Source organism: Pyrus communis, chromosome 9, assembly GCF_041283825.1.
Source record: "Pyrus communis isolate YQ-2024b chromosome 9, ASM4128382v1, whole genome shotgun sequence".
Lineage (NCBI taxonomy): Eukaryota > Viridiplantae > Streptophyta > Magnoliopsida > Rosales > Rosaceae > Pyrus > Pyrus communis.
Genome location: NC_142573.1, coordinates 27,409,743 through 27,437,684, shown reverse-complemented (window position 1 = coordinate 27,437,684; position 27,942 = coordinate 27,409,743). Strand labels below are relative to the sequence as shown.

The following is a 27,942-nucleotide window of genomic DNA, read 5'->3' as shown; positions in this document are numbered from 1 at the left end:
TACGAGATAGATTACCTCCATGGTTGAGCGTCTTGGCATGAACCCTAATTGATTGTCCAAGACCCGTGTCTCTTGCCTCAGTCTATGCTCAGTTACTCTCTCCCAAAGCTTCATTGTATGGCTTATTAACTTAATACCCCTACAGTCAGGGACGGTGACACACCCCGACCGAGATCAGGGCGTGCTGGCCGTCACGCGAAGGTGACGTAACCATGTGCGCGTGCGGAAGCTAATGAGAAGGTAATATAAAAGTACGAATAATTAAAAACCTAAAAGCATACAAAGTACTAGTGTATGTGAGACACAATTCAGAGCAAGTCTACAACAGTCCAAAAGGAAAAGATACGACATATTTACACCCAAAGGTGACCCTACAATGGTGAGTGTCTGTCAGAAATGCCGGGACGCCCTCTGGGATAAACCACCGAACTTGCTAGACCACTAGAACCTGGAGGGGCGCAAAAACAAAAGCGTGAGTGGGCAAAAACAAAGTTCTTTGAAAACTCTTTAGCAAAATACATTCTAACCCCTCGCCGTAAAACCTGTATACTTCCCAGAAAATGAACATATATACATATGTATAGATATGTCAATCATGCTCCATGATATGCCATTCATGCTCACAATATGCCATTCATGCTCACAATATGCCATTCATGCTCAAGAATATGCCACAACAGAGTCTTATAATCCAGTATAAATGCTCAAGCGTAAATCACATCAACAACATATAATCTAGCAGCCGGGAGTCACCTAACGTGACCTGTACGGCTGCATCTAGAGCTCCACTCTCAACTCGATAACTGAATCTGCACACAAGTCGGAACCACCTAACGTGGTCTGTACGACAGGCTGGGTGTAATATATATATATATGTATACTCTAGTGCTACGATCACGTGAAGCTGTGCGATAAATCGCGGGTCACCTACAAGTCGGAACCACCTATTGTGGTCTGTACGACAGGCTTGCACCTATCTTGGATCCAAGGCGAGCATGCGGTGCTGGTGAACATACACGTGAAGGCTGTGCCCTGGCCCTGGGCGGGAGCACTAACACCGGGGGTGCAGATTATGAGCTCTCTAAGCATTTCAAACTACTATTGCATAATAAACAGGAATGCATAACCACATGAATACCGCTTACCTGGCACTTACCTGTGCGTCCACAGCACTAAATACACATTTATATATATGTATGCCAATACTAATACATGCGATGATGCGTAAACAATATTCAAATGATGCATGGCATAAAACATATAACCTTTTCTATTTAATTTCTGGGAATTAATATGTATATAGGTATATACGGAAAACAAAAGCCCACTCACTGGTAATTAGAAGGGTCGTAGCCCCCCTGCCTCGAGTGTGTACGCTCGTCCTCGGAATACGAATCACCTAAACGCGACAAAGTTACGAAAACGTTAATTTAAAAGCACCTAAGCAACTTCTCGTAATAACTTCTCATACATTGCTCAAATTGGACAATTGAATATACCAACGTGACCTACACAACCTCAGGATCACACACATATTTTTAGAAAAATTTTTGGACCACGCACGCGCCCCCACGCGCCTGAACACGCACGGACCTACGCGCCCCCACGCGCGGCCCACGTGCACTGCACACTGACGGTGTCAACAGACGCCGTCAGGAATATTCCGTTAACTGACGGAATATTCCGTCAAATCTAACCAGATTTCGTCCACTGCCGTTAGGAATATTCCGTTAGACTTAACGGAATATTCCCCTGTCTTCTCCGGCGAACCTCCGGCGCCGGCGACGGCGCCGGAAAACTGGGAATTTTTCAAACCTTGTTTTCTCCTTCGTTTTTCAACCAAATTTCACGTTCTTTATACCAAAATGAAGCCTAGGACTAGTAGAACAACGTTAGACTAGTTTTAAGGCCTAAAAATTAAAGAATCTCACCTGTCTTCAAGGTCAAAACTCGGCCAACTTTGCACAGGACGATCGTGACGTCCAAATTCACCCAACGAACTACTCCGAGGCTCCTTGGGACCTCACAAACACATCTACAAGCTTAGAATCTCCTAAAACAAGCTAGATTAGGTTTGCATGAACAGTGCAATAATCGGACCTCGTTGAAACGACGTGAAAACATCTATATTCTTACCTGAAAATGGCACCTTTGAACTCCTCTCAGCTCCACGAACACGATGGTGGTCTTGGTTTCTTAATTGGTGTAGGTTTGAGTAGGTTTTGTGTGTATGGTCCGTGTGTTGAGAAGAGAAGAAGAAGAAGAGGAATAATGGAGCTCGGGGAGGGAGAGAGAGAGTGAGAGAAAAAGAAAGAGACAGAGTGAGGGAATGAGGGAGGGAATCCCGGAAAGTTAAAGTGTGTGTGTGTGTGGGTGTAATCCAATACATTCCACACCACACCAACAACTAATAACGTGACAAAAACGATCTAGGGGTAAAATCGTAAATTCAATGTACGTTTCTATAAATCCCGGGACGGGATGTTACAGACGGAGCCACATGGAGGCCAGGCTAGGCCTAGGCCTATCCTGAAATTTTAAATATATATAGTGTATTTTGACAATCCCATCATCCCATGGGTTCGAAACTCATTGACATCAACAACCTTTTGATTTTTTTAGTTTAAACTAAACTTATAGTTAGGTTTTTGGTTTACAATATATAACAACTAATTTCAAATCAGAGGAAAATCCAATTATGTTGAAAGTAAAATCTCATGGTGATAGTTTTGAATTATGACCTTAAATTTTTGTTTGAATTTTCTTTTTTGTTTTTTTTTTATTGATGCTCGTAAATAAGTGTTGTTCTTATAATATAATCATCCCAAATGTTTCATAATAATTTAAAACCCCATTACTCTTGTTTGATAAATTTTATGTGCCAATAAAAAAAAATTTAAATTTTCTCAAAGTAATTATATTGCTATATTTAATCTAATTTCTTTTATGTGTCTCAAATGCCCCTCCTAAGCAAAATTTATGGCTCTGCCATTGCCTATAATTCATGCAGTTTTGTACATCGTCATTATTCTTGTAGATAGGCACCAAAACAAGATGAGAGAAAATCAGTTAAGATGGTTTGGACATGTGAAAAGACAAAAAAAATCCCATATGAAGGATGCATGTTGAAGCCACCATAAAAACGAGGCAACCACGCCCTAGCCTTCATGATGAACACCACAAGCCTGGTCCGATAGTCGCCACCCAAAGAGTTAGTGGAACGAAACTTTGATGCTGAAGAAACCACTGCCCATTTTGCGATGGAAGGTAGCGGCACAAGGACCATACAGTTTTGCGTTCGAGGTTTTTTTTTTGTTTTTTTTTTTTTCTTGGCATACATTATCTGTCTAATTCATCCCCATGTCGGTTTATATGGGCTCTATTGTCATAAACTATAGTTTATAACTTTATTGGGCTTAGCCTGCATTTTGCTTTGTTATTGGGCTCCGCTAATGTGAGTGGATGTTATCAAAACAAAGTTGACCACACCCAACACCCACTCTCCTCTTCCGCCCCCGCCCCCGCCTCCACTTCCTCCTCCTCCTTCCTCTGTTTTGTCGTCGTTGGAACATTCCTTTCACAGTCGGTCAATGAAAATACAGTCAATTTTGTACAGAAATACAATATTTGATTTATTCGCAACGCACTGAAAATTCAAATACTTTCTTGTCCGAGCAGATGTTTGATATGATGAGAAGAGTAACACGAGCATGATAGGAGCTGTGCCATTCGGGTTGCTGGCTGCGTGCGTCGTCGTTTTGGTCCCAATGGCCATGGCCGGATACCATCTCAGCCGCAAAAAGATGCTTTTCTTCAGCGGCGCTCTCTTCATCACTCTCGCCATCGGCGTCCACCTCACCCCTTACTTCCCCTCCGTCAACGACTTCGTCACCACCGTCTCCTCCGTCGTCGTCTTCGAGAACCGCCGCGACTCTTGCCTCTCCCACCTCCACGACGTTGTTTGGGAGGTTACCCCTTCCCCCAATTTCAACGCCCTCGACAACAACACCGTCAATTACGACAAGTCCTGGGCTTGGCCTTCTTCCTTCGCCGTTTCTGCATGTGGATTTCAGAAGCTGGGTCGTTTCGACGCCTCCGATCTGCTCAACGGCTCCTGGGTCGTGGTGGCCGGAGACTCTCAGGCGAGGCTGGTGGCGCTTTCGCTGCTCAGCCTGGTTCTGGATTCTGGGCCGCTGGAGAAGGTTAACAAGGATCTGTTCAAGAGGCACAGTGATTATCAGATTGTGGTGGGCGAGATTGGGATGCGATTGGATTTCATCTGGGCTCCTTATACTGTGAATTTGACCAATCTGGTGTCGAAGTTCAAGCGAAATCGGAACTTCCCGGATGTGTTGGTGATGGGTTCTGGGCTATGGCACATGCTGCACTTCACCAACGCTTCAGATTTCCGTGTTCAACTGCAATCACTCAGGAGATCTGCGGCGTCCTTGTTGCCAGTTTCGCCGGAGACTGGCTCTGAAAAGCCGGAAACCATCTCGGCTTCAGGCTCTGGTTCGGCCCGGACGCCACACTTGTTCTGGGTTGGCATGCCCACGTTGATAAACTCGATGTTGAATACGGAGGAGAAGAGGGAGAAGATGACTGATGTAATGCGGGGTGAGTACGATAAGGAGCTTCAAAAGAGTAAGCTTTTGCGGAAGTCGGGCGGTCCGCTTTGGTTACTGGACATTGAGTCCCTGAGTTGGAATTGCGGGGTTAGATGTACGGTTGATGGAATGCATTATGATATGCGTGTTTACGAAGCAGTGCTGCACATCATGCTAAATGCATTGCTCATCGAGTCTCACCAGAAGCTTTGATTTGATTCTTTTTGTTTTCTCTTGGTATATGTCCTGCTCCGGCTCGCTGGTTCGATTTCATATGGAGTGAGCTTTTGATTCGTCTGAGAGGTTGGTTGGCTCCTTTGCTTCCTCCTCTTATCTTGCATCTTCGGTTTCTGCCAGGTTTCTCTCTTGGCCTCGGAAAACTCGGTATAGTTTATGTGAGATAGCAGTTGAGATTGAAATTCATTTGTATCTGATTTGCATTAATCTGAATATTGAATATACTTACTTGTATTGTGTAGTCTATACTCAAGGCAATTCACAAAGAGCTTCCTGGATAGAAAGTACATGTCCCTTTTTTTTTTCACACTTTCGTAGATCACAGCAGACACGAAAAGTTTTTTTGTTTCAATTCTGTCGTGCTTTCTTTGCTAGCTTTAACTCCGCAGCGAGTTTTATGGTTTTGCACCATGTTTTTTGAAGTTATGTTCTGTTTTCGTTCGTAAGAAATCCAGTGCACATGAAGCTTGCAGCTTTTACCTGTTTTTAAGGTTTATGGACTAAGTATCCATAAAAGTAGCTGCTCTCTTTAGGAAAAGTTGTTAAAGTTGACTCATAAATTGTGTTCTCATTAGGAAATTGTAGATGAGAGCTAAACAAGTATAACCTTGCTATGTATAGAATACTAGTGACACCTTCCAAAATACTACAACGTGACCAAGCTGGCTGCATTGGCATCATATTGTTTGCCTCCAGGTATGAACGTATACTTGGAACTTGTATATTTATCGGATGGGAAAACGTCATTAATTTCTGTTTGAAGGATGATGCTTGTGAAGATAGTAAAATAGTCTTGGCTTTAAGTTCATCCTGTCTGGAAGCTGAATTCAAATACAGTTCCTTGGCTTTTTTAGTAATGAGATACAAAGAGGAAGAGAAGACAAATGGGGAGAAACTATCCATTCAGAAGAATAAATTTTTGGATCGAAACCTTGTTGATGGACTCGACGTTTTTCTGGGATTGAGAATGGGTCGGGGAGGGTTAATCCAAAGATGTTTGTATTTAGGGTCGTATTCTTTAAACTGACGAGGGAAAACAGTAATAAATGATTAGGTATCAAAGAAATTAAAGTTTTCTGGCTTGCCGTAGAACCCTGATTATGCAAGGACAGTTAACAAGCGGGTTGTAATGGAAGGTACTAGCTCCGTATTTGCTCTTAATATGCAGTGGTGTTTCAAGGTTCCTACCCAATGGTTTGTATTTTGGAATTGGGATTTTGGGGAATGCCAGGAGACGCAGAAGAGGGTGCCCAAACCTTTGAATATGCTGTGGGATCAATCATGGGATGTTGTTTCATGTGGTCTGTACTACAGCTACACAGCAACTCCCAAAAAGTTTTTTTTATGGCTTTTATCGTGCTGTACGTGACACTGTTTATAACTTTCATTTATGTTTTCATTGTAAGGGAAGCCTAGAACTCATAGTTGTTATCAGTCTTCTATGCTTTATTGAAATGTGAAAACCATGAAGTAAAGTGTGTTATGATTGAGGAGTCCAAAAGTCATAGAACCCTAGGTTCATTACGAACTCTTATCTCTAGCAAGTATAAGCTTCTCTCAAGGATTGTGGTGCAATCTAACTGTAGGTGCGATTCCTAGAATCCCCGCTAGTCTGATGCTAGTGTTCTCTACCTTTTCGCTATGGTTGCTTGTCCTACATCATTGTGTTTTTGCCTAGCAAATTTCGTGGTGTTTCTTGGTTTGCACGTACCATGTATCGTATGTGCTACAGTACTGAATATGATGGTCAAATCTGGCTGAACAGTTTAGTAAAGTATGGTTATGTAGCAGTTTAGTGTAATGGTTGTTTTGCCATGCAGCTGTGCACACGTTTGATGCAACTTAAGTTGTGCAGTTGATGGAATTTGCTTTTCTCTTTCTGAAATGGGAATGACTCCTCTCCGCACCACTCCCATTCCAGGTTAGTAAACATATCGTTAGGCTTGTGGGAGTTATCGGGACTTTTGTGCGAATACCGCACGATGTGGTGAAAGACATGATAATCAGTAACGGAAATTTATCGCTCTCCATTGTGAGCAGCAAGCACAATTGCAAACATGCCAAACAAAACTATATGTAACCTAAAGAAGCAATAAATTTGATATCCAATCAGGAACTTTCAATCAACACAACCACCACCCCAGAAGCAGAACCAAGCAATTTATCAGTACTTACAAACTACACTCCGCCATTACACCCTCTCATCATCAGACCGCTGTGCAGCTCCAGAGACCCCCCCAGCTACCGTGGCAACAGAGCAGTTCTATCTCAATCCCTTGCGATTCTACCACCGTGCACCCCTGAGGCACCAGCATACTCCGCAACCTGTACCTCAATATCAGTTTACATTCCGGGTCCCTTTAATAGTTAAGCTTCGGCATAGGTCTTTGTACAACAACATCATCCGCAATCTAACTGTACTTCATTACCAAAAGAAAAATAGAACAAGCAACAAAAAGGGAAGATATACAAAACTGGTCTCTCTTGCACTATTTCGTTGAAACAGTGCTTTTAAGAATCAAACTGCTTCCCTTCAAAAGTCTGCCCAAAGTTCCAAGCCTTGGGAGCAACGTTGTAAGATGTAACTGTGCGCCCATCGCTGCTTGTGACCTCGAAAGAAAGAGGTTGGTTCAGTAAATCGGCGCTTGCATGCCAGTTTTGGCCCCAATTCCGTCCCATTGGAAGCCAGCCGGTTCTTGAACCCTTGATCTTCACCGCAACAATGTCTCCAGCACCAGCAACGTTGCTGATGAGCACTGAGATAAAGATATTAGAACCATCTATGGTGAAACGAATTCCTCCTTCCTTTCTACACTTGATCCTGTTTCAAGCACAATGAACAAAAATAAGAGGAAAATATATCAGGATGACAGTAGGCATCGGGATGCTGTTAAACACATCTTATTTTGTCGTGATGTCTTACGTATTATTCTTTCTTTTCCATTAGAAAAAACCACAAAAAGGGGATTTTGCACTCCAGACTAACATTTTCATAGTTCAAAAAAATGAAACTCTGGACAATGTTTTCTCATTTTCTTGAAAATATGAGGAGAGATGCCTCATTTGTGTGGTGACTGGTGAGTGAGCTCCCATGCCTCAGCATATGCCAAGGTGCCACCAATTTCTGACATGGTGTGTGTGAATCTTGAAAATCAAACACTGTTCCATCAAATATGCAACCAGAAAACCTTCTTTGACCTTTATATTCCATTAAGATTGCCGTACTCAGCTCAGGTTCTTATTTGACTAAAACCACCTTGGTATCCTATAAGCTAATTCCAAACTTGCAATTAACACACCCCATACATCTTCAAATTCGACCCTAAAATGCTGTCTTGCACAGCCGCACTCTCACAGCTTTTCTGAGCAACCTCAATTTATTAGTAATTAAGCAAAATCACTTACCAAATTGCAACTACCATACGCCATACTAAGCATTGAAAATCGATCTCTAAAGCCTATATATTGAAAGATCTTGGTCAAATACCAGACCACCTTTTCGAAGGAATTCCTCTATCTACAGCAGTTTATCACAAGCGATATTCCTATTCTTAGCTACATTAGGCGACGTGAAGGGTTTGAACCCAGGACACAATCCCATTAGACAACAATATTAATGGTAACATTTTCAATACTGTAGACATCGAAATTGCGTTGTTCACGTGCTCTTCTGTTATTCGTTGCAGGAATTTTCGTGTTTACACATACATCATTTTCAATAATAATTCACATTTAAGACAACAAAATTATATTTTAAGCAGAGAAAGAAGGTATAAAAGGAAAATGAAGATAGGAAAGAGTAAAGTAGAGGGCAACAAAATTGGAAGTCCAATGACCAACCTACGATACTGGACGGGCATATTGCCAGCCTTCCAAATAGCGATCTTCTCAAACGCCTCGATGGGAAGCACCAAATGCTTGTTCGGCGCGTTGCAGTGGCCCCCGCCTTCCGCCGTGAACCCGTAATTCGGCGGGCAGAAGTTGGTCGCCGTCACGATAATCGACGTCCCAGGAATGCACCACCGCATGTCCTCCACGCACCGGACCTCGAAGCACGCGCCGCAGATCTGGCCCCGCTCGAACAGCGCCTCGCTCAGCCCCACCGTCGCCAGCCCATACCCGGCCTTCTCGAGGTCGCCGTACCCGCACGCGCCCCCAACCTTGTCGCGGGGGTCGGCGGCGGCGTAGTAGGTGGCACGTGCGGAGGTCCAGTCGTAGAGGGAGGGGGAGGCGGTGGGGAAGGAGGAGGAGGAGTGGAAGTGGGAGAGGGCGGTGGAGGCGAGCGCGAGTGGGAGGAGGAGGAGCAGGGCGAGAGCTGGCGGCGACATTTCCGCCGTTCTTTGTTTAAACGCCGTCGGCTTTTTGTCGTCGGCGTTATTAATTTGCTTTCTCGTTCGAGGAAGGATTAGTGTGAATGAGTGAGTGAGAGATCGATCCAGAGAGACAGAGTACAGGTGAAGACGGAAAGAGAAAACATTTTGCATTTTATTTATTTATTTAAATGGTGTTTTTCGCTTTTTAGGCTCATGGGACGGACGCTGTCACTCACGTTGCGGCCCGCACCACTAATTGTCTTCTAATTGTCTTAATTATTAATCAATTTTCTAATGCAATGATATTATAATAGACAATCTGATATCAAATTAGTAATTTGTGAGAGTTCAACTTAAAATCTCATTTTGATAATCACGGACAGGTGGTCTAGTGGTAAAAGATGGATTATAAGGTTTTTTTCAAATAAAAAATTGAAGATCTCAGGTTTGAAATTCGTTGATGGTATGGAAGCCAGATTTATGGTCAAGGAAGGCTGAAATGCCTCTGTGAGTCTTCCCGACTCTTGAAATGGTAGATAATCGTGGTTTGTCACTAGTTGTCCCCTTTTAAAAAAAAACAAAAAGAAAATAAAAATCTCATTTTGATATTAAAATAGACAATTTGAACAACATTATTGTTAGTCCAATTTTTTTTTTTTAACAAACAATATTATTTACACTAAGGGGTGGGGGAGTTAGTTAAGCCTCATAATAAGCTAGCAATAATGTGGTTCAAATTCGCTTTTAGCTATAATCGAATCTAAGATCTCTTACTTAATAATGAAAAAAAATATTACAAGACTGTAGTACTTAGTGATTTGCTAGTCCAAATTTAAAATATCATTTTTACATGAAAAGAAATGCCATTAACGTAGTATTCCATGTATTCTATCATCAATACGAACGAGTCTTCTCCTTTCCGATTGTAGTCGAGCTTTCTCCTTCGTTATGTTCGTTATACGATATTGAAATGGGATGTGCTATCTACGCACCATTTTTTATTACTTACACATTTCTTGTTAATTTATATATGTTGATATTTTTCAATTTATCCAATCTAACAGTTAAAAATTAAAAAAGTGTTTGAAAAGTAAAAAGTGGTGTGTTAATATCACACCCCTATTGAAATAAGTAATGTGACTAATTGGGATAGGGATTGAAATTTAATTAAATAGCTTAATTAATTGTCACGGTGCTTAAAATGAGCTTCGAAATAATTCCGGACTCTTCACTTGGAAAGTGAGAGGTTTTTTGTTCGAATCTCGTAGATGGTGAATTCGATATCAAATTAGACTGTTATTTGTGTGGTTTAACCGAACTCCTCATCTCCTTAGTGTAAAAATATAGATGTGCTCTAAAAATAAAAATAATAAATAAAAATCAGACTCATTGAACCCGGACGAGCCCAAACCCACTTGGTGTGTGAGGAATGAGGATCCTCTTCGGATTCTTTTTATGAGGATCTTGAAGATCCTCAAATCTTGTCTGTTCATCGTATATAGCGCGGTTAGTTTTCATTAGATACCATTCATATTTATTTTTAAATAAAAGTTTTTAAAAAAATTTATAACCGTACGATATATAATAAATGAACACAATTTAAAAATTTTCAGAATGTTCACAAAGAAAATCCGGAGATAATCCTCGTTCGTGTGAGTGACTCAAAATGATTTAAGACTCAAAAGGGCGCAAGAAGGGCCACTGACCTGCTTTTTAGAGAGCCCCAGGGATGTGTAATGACACAGGTTTTCAAACACAAAACCGACACTAGAACCAAGAAAGAGAAAAGGCCGGTTAAACCTTGTGGCATGGTATGAGCCAAGTGCTCTCGCATAAATCCAACCGCTCGAATTACTTGGTTTACGACTGATTACATTCTCATGGTCGAAGATGATTCATTAAAGCAAACGTGACGTCCGTAATTGACTGATTTAAGAGTTATTAGCTAGCTTGTCTAAGTTAATTAGACATTTGATTTTGAGATGATACTTGACAATTTATTGCCCTAACTTATTTTAATCCGAAATGAAATAAAACAAGATAACAAATTTTCGATCAACACGTTAACTAACAGAATTGTTATCAGATCATTCATTAAATAATAAATCGGAATAAATTTACCTGCAGGTAACCCGTTAAGAAAAATGTTAGTTTGATAATTTTGAACTACTAAAAAAACCAACCACAATAGCATAGGATCTAATCTCATATAAGTGAGATTAAATTCTTACCGTTGGATTCTAATACCCTTTTACTCTATGTCTTTCCCAGACTCTCAGTACCGACTCGACTCCATTTGTCTTCTCTCTATGTCGACGCTCGCTCTTTCTTTCCCATCGCCATCTCTATGTCTCATTTTGTCGTCCAAGCCACTATCATAATCATGGGCTTATTTCATCTTTATGTTTTGAAATAATATTTATGTGATAATGTGGTATGTCGATATAGCATGTTTAATAATTTAGTATGATGTTTATTTATCGAAATAAAATATATTTTTTTTAACGGGTAAAATGAGTTGAGTCATATTACCCATTAAATTAACAATTCAAGTCATATTACCCATTGATTTTAAAGGGGTTGACACAACACAATCCGTTAAAATATTGGATATTGTCATGTAGACATGTAGATAACACAAACACAACACAATCTGTTAAGATATCGGGTATATCAGAACACGACCCGAGCGCCATTTAAAGTGTTGGGTCTTGCCCAGTGAGTGTTGCCACTTGAGTAGGCTAGAAGTCCAAGCCCATCAGTTCATTTGTTTACCAATGCCCCAATTAGTATGGCGAAAATATGGTGTTGCAGCATCCCAGGATCATCATCAAAGGCTTGTCCACACAAACATGGAGAACAATTGTTTGTTCACTTTGTGCTCATTAGTGTTAACATTAACAGTACCGAGTCTATAAGTAAGAAACTCACAGTTACAAACAAGTAAAAAAATAGAAGTAACAATACGAAGGCTGTAGTACCAGCAGCTCAAAAATGATAAACGTCCTCTTCAACTATTCGTCTTCAACTATACGGTTACGGTACCCGACCAAGTTCCTAACTTGTTCTGTGAAATAAGGGCAGGGCCTCTTGAGTCTTGACTAACACAGGAGGACGCCATAACGAAAGGCAGATTCTCTTCCCATCCCCGTCTTCAGTTGCCACTGTGGAGGACTTGGCATCTCTCTCGGCCATACACCTTTTATACGGTACAAATCCTTTTCTATACTTTCCAGAGCTTGCTCTTATTTTCGAGAAGGCTGAGTTTGCGCTCGCCTTAAACTGAAGAACTGAGTTTGGCTCTCCGTCTTTATCAGAAACCTGTTGATAATGATCGCCCTGCGTCTCATCGTCTTTGTCACGATTTTCCTCATCACTGGCTGATCCGGCATCTGAACCGGTACAAGAACCTTCCCCATCAACTTTCTTAGAATCAACATGTTCATTCACTGGCTGCTGCTGCTGCTTATGGAATGGAATAAAAGGCGGACAAACGGTCCACCACGGTACAGGATAAGCATTAGTACCAGATTCTACTGCATCTGAGTTTTGATTCTGAAATTGCATGATGTAGATGCCTTGATGTCCTCCATAGGGAAAATTATCCCAAACATGTTCTACATTCCCGGATGCAGATTCCATATCCATAAAGTTAAATGGTAATGATGTCTGTACAGGTTTCTCCTCCTGCACATCAGAAGGCAGTGATTGAGAAGTTCCTGCAGCTCGAGAAGACGGTCTGTGGGAGTCTGTGACTAATACAGTCCTTCCGAAGAGCTTAAGGCTTCGGGCAAATGCCTCCTTGGCTGAACCTCCACTAGCATCAACATCATCCGTGGGAAATAACTCGAGCTTCTGGATATAATCAGCACACACAACCAGTAGAGTATCAATATCAAATAAAAGGCTTATTCTTTTTGAAAATTTGAAAGATATGCCAAAGAACAAGCATATACCATTGTTAATTGCTTGTTAGGAAGTGAACAATTGTTTATTGGAGATCCGCTTTCCTCAAGTAATGGGTTGGGCTCAGAATGAATTAAGTTCTCACTATTGACACCAGCAGCAGATGAATCGGGGGATAAACCATCACTGGGTGTATTTGAATCAGTTGAACCCAGTGCATCTGAACCAATAACTGATAATACTGATGTGGGAGATTGGTTTTCTTGCTCCGAAACAGATAAATTTGGAGACGGGGACCTTGTTGGCTGCTCTCCAATTGAGGTCTCTTTATCAAGAGGGTGTACAAGTTTTCGGGGATAAGGACGCATTGGCTTCTTTTTTGGTCGCGCAGGAGGGATGTCAATAGGCTCTTCCGAGGTTGCATTTCCACCATTCGGGTAACGAGCAACCTACAAGAAAGAAAGACTTCAGGAGTCAGAACAAAACATCAAGCAAGAAAGCATGAACCCTCCTCCCCGAATGGTTTACATGCCTTGATTCAATAAAGTTTAACTTACATTAACAGATGGGGATATAGATATTATGGTTGAAAATGGGGGTACTGAAATAAGACTGGTCAACCTTAGAAAAGAATTTTTGAGCATGGCTTCGAATCTGAACCGCAGTCTTCGTGCCAATATGCTCTGTCATTCGAACAGAATATTTCAGTAAACGTAAGACGGATGCTATTATTTAACATCTTAAGCTTTAAAATCAGAAATCGAATCTGTTCAAACAAGCATGTGAGGTGCAATCTCAGCCAGCTTTTTACATCTGAGATACCATTACAGCAACTCTAAACAAATCAATATGCTGCTTTTTTATGCTTTTAATGCAAAACTTACCTTCTATCTTTCGCCAGGCTCGACCGTAGAGCTTTAAAGCTTCAAGGAACTTCTTATGCTCTTCCTCTGTCCACCTCTCTCTCTCTTTCTTGATTGTGTACGGTTTTCTCACCTGATAAAATCGAAACGGAGGGCAGGTGAACGAAGGTTGCACGTTACAACAATTAATCATAATTTTGATCAACAAAATAAAATGCAGATGTGGGTCGTTAGACCGGTTTGTTAGCCCTCGCGCGAGTTTGAATCTCCCTCCCCGTAGATTAGATTCGAGTAGTCTAGAATATCGCTTTGTCAAAAAGTAAATGAACAAAGTAAAATTGAAATTATTAGAATGCAAAAGATTGAAACCTTGGGAGTAAAGTCGTTTCCACTAGAGAACTGATCATCCTTAAACTGGACCCCACAAGCACTCGGTGAGATCCCAGTGCCAGCTGAATCAACACCATTTGATCCACCACTACCAAATTGCTCCTACATAACAACAATACAAAATTAAAAATCTAACACTAAATTTTCTAACTTTTTAAAGAATTGTACAGAATCAGAAAAAGGGTTCTTTCAATTCATCCTCCCCTTCAAAGAAATACCAGAAATTGTCCAAATTCAAATAAATTCATAAAGTAGAAAGTATCAAGAGTCATTTAAAAAAGTTTATAAATCGTTTGTAATAAATAAATAAAAAAAGTAAATCACAACAGAAATGAAATTTTCAGTGATCCATAAAAAAATTCAATAAAACAGAGTATGCAGGTTATATTATAAGATAAGTTAAGTAATTTGTGGATGCATACTTGAGCAGCCATGTCTGAAGATCCCATTAATCCACCCACCAAGCAAAGTTGACCTCTTCCTCAGCTCTCCCCGTTACGACACCGTTTCTCCTCACCCCTTCGGCTTGTAAGAACCGCAGCAAATCCTTGTCTCTGTCTTCCCCACGCTCATACAGCAAGAAAATAATCATAAATTTACACTCTTTCGATTCAACCAACCGGTGCTGTACGCTCCCCGACCCATTTTCTTATCACTGTCCCAATCTCAACCCCTCCGTATTTGCTTTCAGCTCTCCGGTCCTCCAAAATTGGAGTCGATTTCTTGCTTCCGAAAAAAAAACAAGAAACTGGGTTTCACTTGGATGCCAGAAATAGCAAAAACCCAAGTGAATAAAAAAGTATAGAAAAAATGAAGAAGAAAGCAAATAAGGAGGAGAGAGAAAAGCAAATGAGGAAGAGACAGAGAGTGTTGAATAGGTGTAGGGTTTGTGGCCGTTGTTTTTTTTTGTTTTTTTCCTTGATGAACTGGATACATGATCCCGTGCTGAAAGAGTACTTGGAAAATAATAATTTTAGAAAAATTAAATTTGTAAATTAAATTTATAAACTAAATAATATGTTATTAAAGAAAAATAAGTATGTTTATTAATATTTAAGTAATAATTCACTTATAACTTCTATGTCATTTAATTTACAAAATTAATTTACTAATTAATCCTTCTAGCATTACTATTTAAAAAATAGCCCCAATCGTAAAAAATTTATTGACGCTATTGTTAATCATTCAAAGGTAACTAAATTTTCTATTTAAATTATATATTTTAACGGATTTTACCACATGAATTTTCCATGGACTTCTTTTATTATTTTTTGTTTTGTGAGAAAATAGAAAGGTTGAGAATTGGATGGAATCATGTGGCTCACGACCAAGGAGGCCATCGACGCGTGGCGGACGTCTGTCTTGTCCCACCCCCCTCTTGGGCGCCGCTTGTGATGAAAATTCGGTCGAAATTGGCTAAATATTCGCAAAAGCTGTACTCGCAACGAAAATCATTACAAGAGCGTAGTCGTGCTTGAATGGCTCACACATCACGTTCTTCATCAACCAACTCACTTCTATCTCCAAAAGTTGGATAATTTGGAGAAAGAGAATTTCCAAATCTTCTTCTTCTTCTATTTTATTTATTTACTAAAAGTGATATTCTACACTATTATGAAGATAATTTATTAATTACAACTTTCTTGTATTCAAGAAAATATGTCTCAACCCCATAGTTGTTTTGTCATACTAAGCTTGGAGCGCAACATAATAACTTCTTACATGTCTGAGTGAAATAACTTTTTCTTCTTTCAAAGATTTGATATTAAAAATGGAGAATAAATAAATATTTGTTGAATTTTTTAGTCCCAACTCTTGATATTAAATCCAATAAGAATATATCTTCAGTCACTAAGTAATCAAGAGAACAAGACTCATTTTGTTTGTCACAATTTTTGAACTAATATCTAATCTCGTTAGCACTACATAGCTCTTTACAAATTTAACCATTATTTGTCAAATATTAAGAGTAGAGACAATTAACTATAGTTTTGAAAGTGCATTCATTCAATTTACTGTATTTCAGATTCAAATTATCTCCCTCTTTTTAATATTTTATATCGCTTGTAAATTTAAGAGCATTTGAAAAAAAAATACGGTCATGCTTTCTTTTAGAAAATACATATATTAGTTCGAAAGCTGCTGAGCGAAATTTTTTAAAATCAAAAATAAAAATAAAAAGTTAATTCCAAATGTGAAATTGCATGAAGCGAGTACACTCCGTCACCACACGCACAAGAACCCAAACAAAAACAAATTGAAAAATGCTCCGGAGTCCGGATGATATTTTGTGGTGTAGATAAAAAGCTAAAATATCAGGCAGCCTATAAAATAGGGAAGCGTTTCTTTTTCAGATCTCTTCTTTTTAATTTATAAAATTTAAAAATTTAGATCATTAAAATTTAATTCTATAATTACAAATAAAATTTTTATTCCTTTCCCATAAAATAGCTTGCAAGAGGACAGAGAAACAAAAGGTAGGCCAGGAGTTGTGGATTACATAAAAAAAAATCCCAAATAAAAAAAAAAAAAAAAAAAAAAGGAAAAAAGGATGTGCGGTTGAAAGTTGGAGATTGAGCAGCAGGTGCACTTTCTCTTTTCTTTCCTGCGCTTTTCTCCACGTCATCGCCACTGACAGCCAAAAGTTCCATTGTCCGCCGCCACGTGTCCAGGAACCGAACGATGCTTCTAGGCCTCTGTGTCTGAGCTGAGCCCCACCCCATGGGGTATAATAATAGTAAGCCGGTAAATAGTTTCTGTCCACAAGTTTTAGAAGGGTGTTTTGGTAATAATAGAGGTTGCCAGGTGTCGCAGGACTGGAATGCTCCAGTCATAATTCCAACAAGAGGCTCAAGATCTTGGAGACAGATTTTGTGCCCTTTTCATTTCTCATTCACTTTCATTTTTTTTTGTTAGGTTATGGTTAAGTCACGTAATATTTTATATTATTATGATTTTTTATTTTATTATCTTTATAAAAAAATTAATATAAAACATTAACGTACCTTACCGCAATCGCATAAACAGAAAAAAAATATGAGTTTATGAGAAGTGCGAAGGCAGAGAATCTAACTCTAAAGATCTTTCGATTAGATATTCGCTTTTATGTCTGAAACTGGTGACCTCCTTTTTCTTAACTTTTTTTCACATTGCCTTCCACCCCAGCAGCTGACATTCTCATTGGATCTTGGCTCAATTTTTAGCACAAAGGCCATTATGTGGTTGAATTCAAGAGATACTCTCTGATCTCTTTCATTAAATTTATAAATTTAGACTTTTAAAATTTGATCCAACAATTAAAAACAAAGGTTCATTTAAAAGTTATAATAACTTTAACCGTTAAAATTTCAAGATCCTAATTTATGGATTTGGTGTAAGAGATCTGAAGATGATCCCCTTCTTTGTGTGAATTCTCCAAACACCCATATATTAATTTGTTGAAAGATGAATGTTTCACTCTGATTCAGACTTACAGTCGCATCTCAAATGGTTTTTCATGGGCCCAAGCCCTTGGTTGAAATACTTAATTTTTAAAATTTTAGTTCATCACATTTTCGTGTGATTCCCACATTTATTTTTATTTTTTTATACATATTTTTTTAATTTTCGACCGTCAAATCGAATGAATCGAAAAAGTTCGATAACTAAAGATTAGCAAGAATGTGTGAGAAATAAAATAGATGTGTGAACAAACACTTTTATTTGATCAATTTGTTCTATGATGTTAAGTTCAGTTGTTGACGTAAATGTTTTAGCAATATGTCTTTACTATTTGATTTTAATAAGTTCAACAAATGAGATGCGAAACGACTAATGCAATGAATTTTAAAGTCATGTTCAACCTCAGTCCTCCTCCAACCTTTGATTAGGGCATCCTTCAAGGCTTGATCTTCAGCATTGGGGACATATGCTAAGAAAGCAAGATCATTTGGAGAAGAGTCAGTTGACAACAATCGAGGCTAAGGCCCTTTTCCACACACAAGTATAAAAACACACAACACTCTTACCCTCCTTCAGTGACATGCGTTCTCGTGATCTCACCCTTGAGTCTGAGGCCCTCTGTTGGGCGTCCATTGATCCAACCCACGCTCTCACGGCAGTCCAACAACAGCCGCAGCAAGAAGAGGACCCTCCAGCGAGCAAAGTATGAAAGGAGCGAAGGAAAGAGGATGAAAATAGAAGAAGAGAGACCAATGCTCGCTCATTCAAGGATGATTAAGAACTTCTACTCAAAAATTCAAAACTCTTCGTGTTCGAATTACAAGGTTTTGTTTTTATGATCAGAAATGTTCATATTATATGCTAAACTATCTTTGCAAAAAATAAAAATAAAATAAAATAAAATAAGGTCGTTTAGTCAATCTATTGTACCAAATGAATTAAAAGTATTATAAACCATTTATGTATTTGCTAAACAATCTTATTTTGATTAATTTTTTTCCCATAGATCTTTCATAATATGAATAGTTTTGATCATAAGAACAAAACTATGTGATGAGAATACAAAGAGTTTTGAGCAGGACTTCTAACTCATCCTTAAATAGCTAAGTGACGTGTTTACGTAAGGAGAATGTAACGAGATGAATGAAAATTGCACTCATTCCAAGTGATTTGAATTTTTACCACCACTCTAGGAATCAATAAACAAGCGGGATTCATTCGAAATCAGGAATCCCAACCCTGAAAATCCCATAATTGAGTTCTTGATACAGAGATAAAAATTGGATTCCTAAGATTGGTTACTATCCAGAGTCCAGCTTTAGCACTGAAACCAACATTAATTAGAACAAGACATTTTTCACTCAAGTCCTTTTCATTCTATTTTATCTATTTTTCCCGAGTTAATAACTAATATTCATGTGGCAAAACATAGATGATTAACATGTCTTTGATGGTCATTTAAAAGAATAAATTTGTTAATAAAATCTTTATTCTAAATCGGGTGAAAAATAGAGATGCTAGGTGAGTATAACATCACTCAAATTAAAATAGCGTTGAACCTTTTGATTTCATTAAATTCGTTCATGAGACAAAAAGAAAAATTCTAATCAATACATTTTTTTAAGGGAGTTTTAACGAAAAGCCCACTGTACTGTTCACTTTAACGAAAAACCATGTTTTAATACTAAAAAATCAATCTTGGTACTATTCATTTTATCCTTTATTTTGTCATTATCATTAAAACTCAAAGTTTTCAAGCCATTTTCATTAGTTTTTATTTATTTATTTGTGTTTAAGTTATGAAGCATATAACCACTTATTACTATGATCTAGTGATATTTCTCTTCACTTGTATGTGAAAGGTCTTTGGTTCTCTCTTGACAAATGTAAATTTGAACCACATTATTGTTGGCCATTGTGAGGCTAAGCCTGCCCCTTTTCTTTTAGTGTAGATAATACTGTTTGTTCCAAAAAAAAAAAAAAAAAAAGAGTTGAGCAACATATAAACTTCGGAAAGAGATCATCTCCGGATCTTTTCTACCAAGGCCATCGGATCAAGTGATCCAGACCCTTAAAATTTGATCTAACGGTTAAAGTTATTATAACTTTTAAAGGGCTCCTGTTTTAGCCATTGAATCAAAATTTAAAGGGTTCAAATCACTTAATCCAATAATTTTGGTGAAAAAGATCGGAAAGGATGTCTTTCCCATCACTTTGGGGAAATAGTGTGTGCCTTGACTTTTAGAACAACAAAAAATTGTGCGCGTTGGACTCTTGGGCCGCTAAACAATTGGGCCTCCAATACAGTTTTTTGGTCGAAAACCTCCTAATACACTTGTGGGTCCATCTTCGTTGAAGCCTTGGAAGGGAACTGATGGGCCCCATGGTCATCTCATCCCGTCGGGTGTGTATAATAAAGTAGATGGGCCAAGATACCATGAAGTTAGATGAGTTTATCATTTTCTCTACAACCATATCTGAATCTGACAAATTGACAACCAATACATCACACAGCCCCAGATAAAAAACAAAACTTTGAAAAGACACCTCGATAAACAAAATAAAAGAAAAACAAAAGAAAAGCCTTAAAACTTTAGACGTGGCAAAATTGTTTCGGAAGTTATATCTTCATAAGATAATGAGAATCGTAGTTCCGTCATACTTCTGTTTTCTTCAATCTTCATCGTCTACCGAATAAAGATTCATCACTAATTTCAATTTTGATATTAAATTCAAAAGTCATTGATCCCAAAGCTTAAGAGAATAATTTCTAACTATTATAAATACATCGATCATAACATATGATTTTACATATTAATATCATATTAAAGATTTATTTTATAACAATATCATAAATACAATACTTCATCTTGGCCAAATTTAAAATCTCTACAACTAAACAATATTATTAGTTAACCTCACAAGTGATCCAGTGGGAAAGCCGTAGATTGTGGCTCTCCAATAAACTAATAAATATGTGAGGTCTTGAGTTTAATACTTCGAGTTGATGAGTCTGCTTGATCGTGGTCACGAGTAGGGTGAAATCCTTATAGCCTCTTTGAGCACGAAAGGGATGAATAACCATGATTTTTCATTAGTTGTAAAACAATAGTATTAGTTAAATCATATTACATAACATAAATTTATAACGCTATTTAAGTAACGTAAGAGTGTGTTTATCACTGTAACAGATTTTAGAAGAGTTAAGAATTTGCAACTGCTTTCGGACAGTTAGTTTAGATGCGGATTAGACGTCAACCGAAAACTCGCGGGGGAAGGGAATTGAGGTGAGGTGTCCCCTTCCTTTCCCCTTGCGTGAAAGGGGCGCTACTATTTTGCGAAATTGGACGAAGCTGGACCAAATCGTATTATTCGCCTGCATATTCCTCTCACCGTTCCAAAAATACCACCTAGTTATTATTTATTTAATTATTTAATTAGTTTTTGGCCAAATCTCACTTATTAATACACCACCCCAAATACAAATACTTTGTCCAAATTTCCCAAATTTCAGAGTCACTCTCATTCCTCAACGTTCGCACAGCTCATATCACCTTCATCTCTCCCTCTCTAGAACTTTGAAGCTCTCGCGCTGCTTCACCAATGGCTGCGGTCGCTACCGGTAACGTCGACAAGCTCAAATCTGACGTCGCTTCTCTGAGCCAGATCAGGTAATGGCGGTCGAGTTTCCCGTTGGATCCATTTTTCTGGAATTCCATGATTTCTGTGTGATCTGAGCCTGATTGATTGATCTATCTCTTATTTCTTGCAGCGAGAATGAGAAGAACGGATTCATCAACCTCGTCTCTCGCTACGTCAGGTAAACGGAATTGAATCGAATTTTCTTGTTTTTTATTTTTCTGTTTGGTTGATGAGAAAATGATGAGAAATTTGGTACTCAAATCTGTGTGAATTTGTGCATCTTGATTGACTTTTTGATGGAATGTGATCTGACTATGCATGTTTCAGTGGAGAAGAAGCACAGCATGTGGAGTGGAGTAAGATCCAGACTCCTACTGACGAGGTAGTCGTTCCTTATGACGGCTTGGCACCTACTCCTGAGGGTAATTTTAATCTTAATTGTGATTTATTTTCAATTCTCGATTTCGAATGTTTAATTGTAAGTTGTGTATGGTTATGATTTATTGGATTCTTGATCGATGCAGATCCTGAGGAGATCAAGAAGCTTTTGGACAAACTTGTTGTGCTTAAGCTTAATGGAGGTTTGGGAACAACAATGGGTTGCACTGGCCCCAAGTATGCATTTAATTGTCGTCGTTTTCTTTTTGTATTATATGACCGGATTTGCTTTGTTGTTCTATTGCTTAAGTATTGCAGTGGTTCATCTTGTTAGCAATGCATTGAATAATTCAAATTCCTAGATGAACTGTTCTGATGGTGGAAAATGGGGCTGTTAATGCTGCATGTCAAAAGATTTAAATCCATCCTGATTATAGTTGGATTAAAATATATAGTATCCTGATGTCAAATTTAATTTGTTTCTCACGATTCAATTAGAATTTGATCAAACTAAACTAACTTTTGTAATTTAACTTAGACCAGAACTATCCTGTAAGGTTTGATAATATAAAGTGAAACGTTTGTTTTGCCTTTAATGAAACGCTACTATTTATATCAGATCATAGATGAAAAAGTGTATTTGTTATTTGTATTCTGAATTAATCTTGGATTCTGAAATTTTTTTTTTTTTTTTTGGGTTCAATGTTAGTATTTGAATATGTTTTTAATGAAGACAGATACATACAATGTAATAAACCGCTGACTGTCCATATCGTTTCAATAACATCAATGATTTAAGGTCCATTTTTATTGTCATGTAGGTCTGTCATTGAAGTTCGAAATGGGTTGACATTTCTGGACTTGATTGTCATCCAGATTGAGGTTATCTTCTTGTCTTCTTCTTCTTCTTCTTCTTCTCTCTCTCTCTCTCTCTCTCTCTCTCTCTATGTGTGTTTGTGTTTATACCACTTACCCTGTTAATTCTGTCACAGAATCTCAATAACAAATATGGTAGCAGTGTTCCCTTGCTTTTGATGAACTCATTCAACACTCATGACGATACTCAAAAGGTTTGAGAATGTACTGCTGTAGTCTTTGTTTTTGTCCTTAAATTTTACCTTGAACTAACTAGGTCTTGTCTCCATTAGATTGTAGAGAAGTATTCCAAGTCAAATGTTCAGATTCATACTTTTAACCAGGTCTGTGGCATCTGTCTTGAATCTTGATCACCTTGTTTACTTCATATGTGTGCATATTAAATGCTTAAAGCAATGAACTTATACCTTTTACTATATGTTTTTTGGGTGTACAGAGTCAGTATCCTCGTCTGGTTGTTGAAGATTTTTCGCCACTGCCATCCAAAGGACAGACTGGCAAGGATGGATGGTATAACTTATACCTTTTCTCTTCCTTTGATATTACTCGTTTTTCTTTATGATTTAGTGCTATGACTATGGAGACTGCAGGACTTTTTATAGGTGTACACTATACAGACATACATTTGAAATAGATGAGACATATACGTACAGTCATACAATTTTAGGTGTACATTTTTTATTGGTCTCCTTTAATTTGTATCTGCTATTGTTCAAATGGTTGTGTTTAAATTTAGCTTTTTTTTATGTGTTTTTGTACACTTAATTGACATCCTACTTGTATGATTTAATCTGTTTTCTTTACCATTCTATAAGGCATGGGAGTGACTGTTGGCTTGGCACTCTGGTTTAGAGGTCTAGATAAAAAACACCTAAGCCCTGTACTTCATAGGAATACAATTTTTATCTAGTAATTTCATGCAAATTCCATTGCTTTCTACTCATGATTATTTTATGCACATGAAGGTATCCTCCTGGCCATGGTGATGTGTTTCCATCCCTTAAGAACAGTGGAAAACTTGATCTGTTATTGTCACAGGTTTGTCTCTTGATGCTTTTTGTGGTCATTTAATTATTTTCTCATCGCCCAGGTATAATTCTTTCCTGCATTTGTGTCTATTTTGCAGGGTAAGGAGTACGTGTTTATTGCTAACTCGGACAACTTGGGTGCTGTTGTTGACTTGAGTATCCTATTTTTTGTTCTGATTGGCACATTTCTAGATTATAGTTATTTACTTTTTATGATATATTATTGCTTCATTCACTGTTTGAGAAAAGAAGTCCTTTTGGATGTTGTTATCCCTGACTGGTTACAATAGAAATTCTACACCATTTGATCCAGAAAAAGAATGAATACTGTATGGAGGTATATAAAAGGTTACTAGTATTGGTTAGTTACCTTATCTCTTTTAAACTCGTTTCTACATATGTTTCTTATTTGTGCAGGTGACACCGAAAACATTGGCCGATGTGAAGGGCGGCACTCTTATTTCTTATGAAGGCAGGGTTCAGGTATGGAATTTCTATCCATTGCTAGTACTTTTTTTGTGTGTGTCAATTATAAGGTTAAGATATATTGAAAACTTTCTAGGTTTTGTAAACTTTGGTGGGCACTCCACATCTCTATAATGTGTACTTTATCAAGCCACTTTTATTTTAGGAAGTGTTGTTTTATCTTGGACAACTATATCTGTGGTTGGTTGTGGTTATGATTTTTAATTTGTGTTTTATTGTCTTCTTTTTAAATTAGCCGTTGTTTTCAAATAAGAAGTTTAGTCTTCTTAGTAAAGGCATATTTTTTAAGTAGTTGGTAGTATGAAATTGTAAATGATCTTATATTTCACATATAGGGTTTGGTTTCAAACTTACCACCCAAAAACAATGTCAATTTGCAAGACACTAGTCAAATTGGCTGGATAGCTAGTTGACCTAGTTCAAGGTTGAATAAGCCAGTTCCCCTGTTTTGTCCCCTTTTCTTTGAGTAAGTGAATGTCAAAGGAAAACCAAATAGGCCACCAAGCTCATTCTTCTGGTTAATCTATTTTTTCTTTACAATGGAATGAATTCAATGTTAAAGCACCTCCTTTCCCGTACGAAGTAAAATCCTTGAAAACTTTTTCTATGCATGACCTTTTTTCTTTTACCTGATGTTCTTGTGCAGCTCCTGGAAATTGCTCAAGTCCCTGATCAACACGTAAGTCCTGTTTCTATTCTTTCACTCCCCCTATCTCATCCTTTAATATTTAACCTGTCATCTTGTTCTCACTGCTGATAGCAGCTTTGTAAATTATAGCTAGAATCCCCAGATTGCAGATACAAGTACATTCTGTTTATGATAATTACATTTGCACAGTTTGTTGTTGATGATATGCGGTGCTTTTGTTGAAACAGGTCAATGAATTCAAGTCAATAGAGAAGTTCAAAATTTTCAACACAAATAATTTGTAAGTAATATTAACCCCAATCTTGTAGAACATTCATGGAATATGATTGTGTGCTAACAAAGTACCATTCAGGTGGGTGAACTTGAATGCAATTAAAAGGCTAGTAGAAGCTGATGCACTGAAGATGGAAATTATCCCAAACCCAAAGGTATATTTTTTTATATGAAGCCTGGTTGTTCCAAGATTCCGGTTTTCTGATGTGTAAATTTGTTTATAGGAAGTGGATGGGGTCAAAGTTCTTCAACTAGAAACCGCAGCTGGTGCAGCAATCAGGGTACATCTTTAAAACTTATCTTAGGATGTTATCAAAAGTTAAAGCTTGAAGTTCTATTTCTATAGAAATTGATCTTTTAGTAATTTAATTACCAATTTTACTTATCCGTACCTATGACCAGTTCTTTAATAATGCTATTGGCATCAATGTACCGAGATCTCGATTCCTTCCTGTGAAGGCAACTTCCGATTTGCTTCTTGTCCAGGTAGCCTCCTTTTCCCACTACTGGATTTTGAATCTTTAAGAATGACTTGAGGCTTGTCTAATGCATTTATCTTCTTTTGCAGTCTGACCTTTATACACTACAAGATGGCTTTGTTACCCGGAACAGTGCGAGAAAAAATCCAGAAAATCCTACCATTGAATTGGGGCCTGAATTTAAGAAGGTGAATATTTAGTACAGTTAAACATCTATAAATTAATAGCCATGGAACCAAGGAAATCTATTAATTTCGCGGAATATTAAATAATCGATAAATTAGTAATTTATTAATTTCAATTAATTAAAAACTTGCTTTAATCAGCAAGGTATTCCTTATTTTATTCAATATTGTACATTGTATTTAGTTTCTCATTTTACGAACTAACAATTCTATGTATTTGTTAAACCAAGTAAAGTTCATGAATCTACTTATTTTTCCCAAAAATAGATTGTACATTGTTCAATGTACTACATAATTCCATTTTGTGAACATTTAACCAAACAAACATAAGCCATAGCAATAGGAAATATTAATTCACATATTACGTCGGACCTATATGATTATTTTATAATTTTTTTTTCATTTGATTATTTTATAATTTATTATATTATAAGTTTTACGAATTATTAGTTTAGCACATTAACCCCAAGTCGGACTGGCTAGCTGAGGTTATTAATTTATCGGGTATTAAATTAGCTAATTCCTTTTTTTATGGTTCCAACTACCTGATGATAATTGTGATAATTTCTTTCCTTATAGGTTGGCAGTTACTTGAGTCGATTCAAGTCAATCCCCAGCATCCTTGAGCTTGATAGCCTTAAGGTTTCTGGTGATGTCTGGTTCGGTGCTGGTGTTGTTCTCAAGGTACGCACTTACAGCCGAACTGTCTTGCATCATTTGTCTTTTTCATGGTAAAGAATTTGACGTCGGTGTGAGATTGATATCTGAATCTTAGTTAAGTTGCAATAGATTGGATGGGGAGATTAAAAAAGGAAAATACTATTTGTTTACTTTGATATAAATTCATGTTGGTCGGCTTGTTCGTGGGCTGAAATTAATCTCGTCTTATGTCCCTTTCTACAAGACTGCAACATAGATTATTAACTATCCATTCACGTTATTTTTCTCCTTTCATTTGTTCTGGAAACCTTTAAAATCATGTTGTAAGTTTCACCAAACACGTTCCCCTTCACATAGACACTAGACAGCAAATTACAATGGCAAGCACGAAGGATTATTTCGGTCTATGCCCGACCTTGATTATTCATTTCGCATCCTTTTTTCATACTATCGTGCTGTTAAGTCTAGTAATGTTGTCTCCCATATTTTTTATTCAATGAAGGGGAAAGTAACTATCACAGCAAAATCTGGGGTGAAGTTAGAAATTCCTGACAACGCCGTGATTGCAAACAAGGTAAAACACAAATCAGTCTACACCATCATATGTTACAAATTATGTTGATATTCGTCGCTGTTTTATACTTGCTAATTGTACTTTTTGCGCAGGATATCAATGGTCCTGAAGATCTCTAAGTTTCTTGTCCTGAAATGTATCGGAGAGTGTACTCGGGTTGAATACGAGGGCCCTATGGTTGTGCCGTGCTTGTTTACTGTGATAGGGAAATAAAAGCTTTTTGTATTTTTGCTGCATGAGTTTGGTGAAGTTTGCGGGTTCCATGTTAAAACCTAATGTTTGTGAATGAAAGTTTGCATAAACTTTTAGTTTTACGCTTTTGGTTCTTCGTAGTTCGACTGTAGTTCTTTGTCCTTTTAATCCATGTCATGGCAATCTTCTCTGTTTTATTTGTCTCCAAAGGTTCTTTTAATTGTTTGGCAAGTTAGGTTTGTGGATAACACCCCTCTTATTAAATAATTTAAAATTATCCGCTGAATAAAGATGATGAGCAAACATATTTTCATAAAATAATTACAATAATAGTATATAAAAAGGAAATTCCATGTAGACCTTGAAATATTCACTTTTGTGCATTTTACTCCCAGATTAATAAGTTTTACAATTAAGTTCCACTCCAAGCTTTGAACCGTTTTGAATATGGTACTTCCCTCCAATTTCCACCCCTGATTCAGTCACTTATGTTGGAGAAATTTATGAGTAACCGTGACATTGTTATATAATGTTATTAATTTGAGTGTTGTAATATGAGTGCACGATAAATTTAATATTTTCTCTTAAGGTATATTAATAAAATAAGAGTTTTGTTCTACTAGACTCCATAGTCCAAGAAAATTGTGATCATCAACCGTTTGATCTTAATCAACAATAAAGAGAAATTGTAACAGCAAAAGTTAAATAACCACCTACTATTGGATTCAGATTGTACAGTGAATGACCACAACTCCCTTAAACC

General features: G+C 37.7%; 3 protein-coding genes, 1 long non-coding RNA gene and 1 pseudogene across 8 annotated transcripts; 2 read left to right on the top strand and 3 right to left on the bottom strand.

The window, feature by feature from the left end:
* Positions 1-244: 244 nt before the first annotated feature.
* Positions 245-2,202, bottom strand: LOC148694530 (uncharacterized). Its single transcript, XR_015966178.1, has 4 exons — positions 2,137-2,202; positions 1,932-2,022; positions 1,333-1,399; positions 245-448 (listed from the first exon to the last, which is right to left on the bottom strand). It is a non-coding gene; the product is annotated as an uncharacterized LOC148694530 (long non-coding RNA).
* A 1,298-nt stretch (positions 2,203-3,500) lies between these two features.
* On the top strand, positions 3,501-5,128 carry LOC137739042 (protein ALTERED XYLOGLUCAN 9 pseudogene; annotated as a pseudogene). Its single transcript, XR_015966745.1, has one exon. The product of XR_015966745.1 is annotated as a protein ALTERED XYLOGLUCAN 9 pseudogene (transcript).
* A 1,793-nt stretch (positions 5,129-6,921) lies between these two features.
* On the bottom strand, positions 6,922-9,431 carry LOC137739043 (expansin-A13). The gene is made up of 2 exons (XM_068478517.2): positions 8,685-9,431; positions 6,922-7,665 (listed from the first exon to the last, which is right to left on the bottom strand). Exons 1-2 carry the CDS (start codon positions 9,326-9,328, stop codon positions 7,356-7,358), a joined length of 954 nt encoding a protein of 317 aa, XP_068334618.2. The 5' UTR covers positions 9,329-9,431; the 3' UTR covers positions 6,922-7,355.
* A 2,579-nt stretch (positions 9,432-12,010) lies between these two features.
* Positions 12,011-15,198, bottom strand: LOC137739041 (protein REVEILLE 1). Of its 4 annotated transcripts, none has more exons than XM_068478515.2 (6): positions 14,739-15,198; positions 14,296-14,418; positions 13,948-14,059; positions 13,621-13,746; positions 13,114-13,512; positions 12,011-13,012 (listed from the first exon to the last, which is right to left on the bottom strand). In XM_068478515.2, the coding sequence occupies exons 4-6, from the start codon at positions 13,705-13,707 to the stop codon at positions 12,215-12,217; spliced, it is 1,284 nt and encodes a 427-aa protein (XP_068334616.2). In that variant the 5' UTR covers positions 13,708-13,746; positions 13,948-14,059; positions 14,296-14,418; positions 14,739-15,198; the 3' UTR covers positions 12,011-12,214. The 4 variants fall into 4 exon arrangements, with proteins under 4 accessions (XP_068334616.2, XP_068334615.2, XP_088556644.1 ...); XM_068478514.2 differs by having other exon boundaries at positions 13,685-13,746; positions 14,739-15,176; XM_088700518.1 differs by having other exon boundaries at positions 12,011-13,009; positions 13,685-13,746; positions 14,739-15,117.
* Positions 15,199-20,986: 5,788 nt separating this feature from the next.
* On the top strand, positions 20,987-27,301 carry LOC137738814 (UTP--glucose-1-phosphate uridylyltransferase). The gene is made up of 21 exons (XM_068478286.2): positions 20,987-21,428; positions 21,530-21,577; positions 21,727-21,821; positions 21,924-22,014; positions 22,599-22,659; positions 22,770-22,847; positions 22,926-22,976; positions 23,090-23,163; positions 23,619-23,691; positions 23,780-23,837; positions 23,972-24,018; positions 24,099-24,164; positions 24,814-24,846; positions 25,044-25,096; positions 25,169-25,244; positions 25,314-25,370; positions 25,492-25,575; positions 25,658-25,756; positions 26,333-26,437; positions 26,916-26,987; positions 27,080-27,301. The coding sequence occupies exons 1-21, from the start codon at positions 21,361-21,363 to the stop codon at positions 27,104-27,106; spliced, it is 1,416 nt and encodes a 471-aa protein (XP_068334387.2). The 5' UTR covers positions 20,987-21,360; the 3' UTR covers positions 27,107-27,301.
* The last annotated feature ends 641 nt before the right edge of the window (positions 27,302-27,942 follow it).

Coding starts and splice junctions, on each gene's coding strand:
- LOC137739043 (XM_068478517.2), bottom strand. CDS start 9,328: ATGCAAAATGTTTTCTCTTTCCGTCTTCACCTGTACTCTGTCTCTCTG. Junction 7,666..8,684: donor ATGCCCGTCCAGTATCGTAG/GTTGGTCATTGG, acceptor TGCTTGAAACAG/GATCAAGTGTAGAAAGGAAG.
- LOC137739041 (XM_068478514.2), bottom strand. CDS start 14,765: ATGGGATCTTCAGACATGGCTGCTCAA. Junction 13,513..13,684: donor CTCAAAAATTCTTTTCTAAG/GTTGACCAGTCT, acceptor TCTTTCTTGTAG/GTTGCTCGTTACCCGAATGG. Junction 13,013..13,113: donor CTAACAAGCAATTAACAATG/GTATATGCTTGT, acceptor GATTATATCCAG/AAGCTCGAGTTATTTCCCAC.
- LOC137738814 (XM_068478286.2), top strand. CDS start 21,361: ATGGCTGCGGTCGCTACCGGTAACGTCGACAAGCTCAAATCTGACGTC. Junction 22,015..22,598: donor ATGGGTTGCACTGGCCCCAA/GTATGCATTTAA, acceptor ATTGTCATGTAG/GTCTGTCATTGAAGTTCGAA. Junction 25,757..26,332: donor TGGGGCCTGAATTTAAGAAG/GTGAATATTTAG, acceptor CTTTCCTTATAG/GTTGGCAGTTACTTGAGTCG.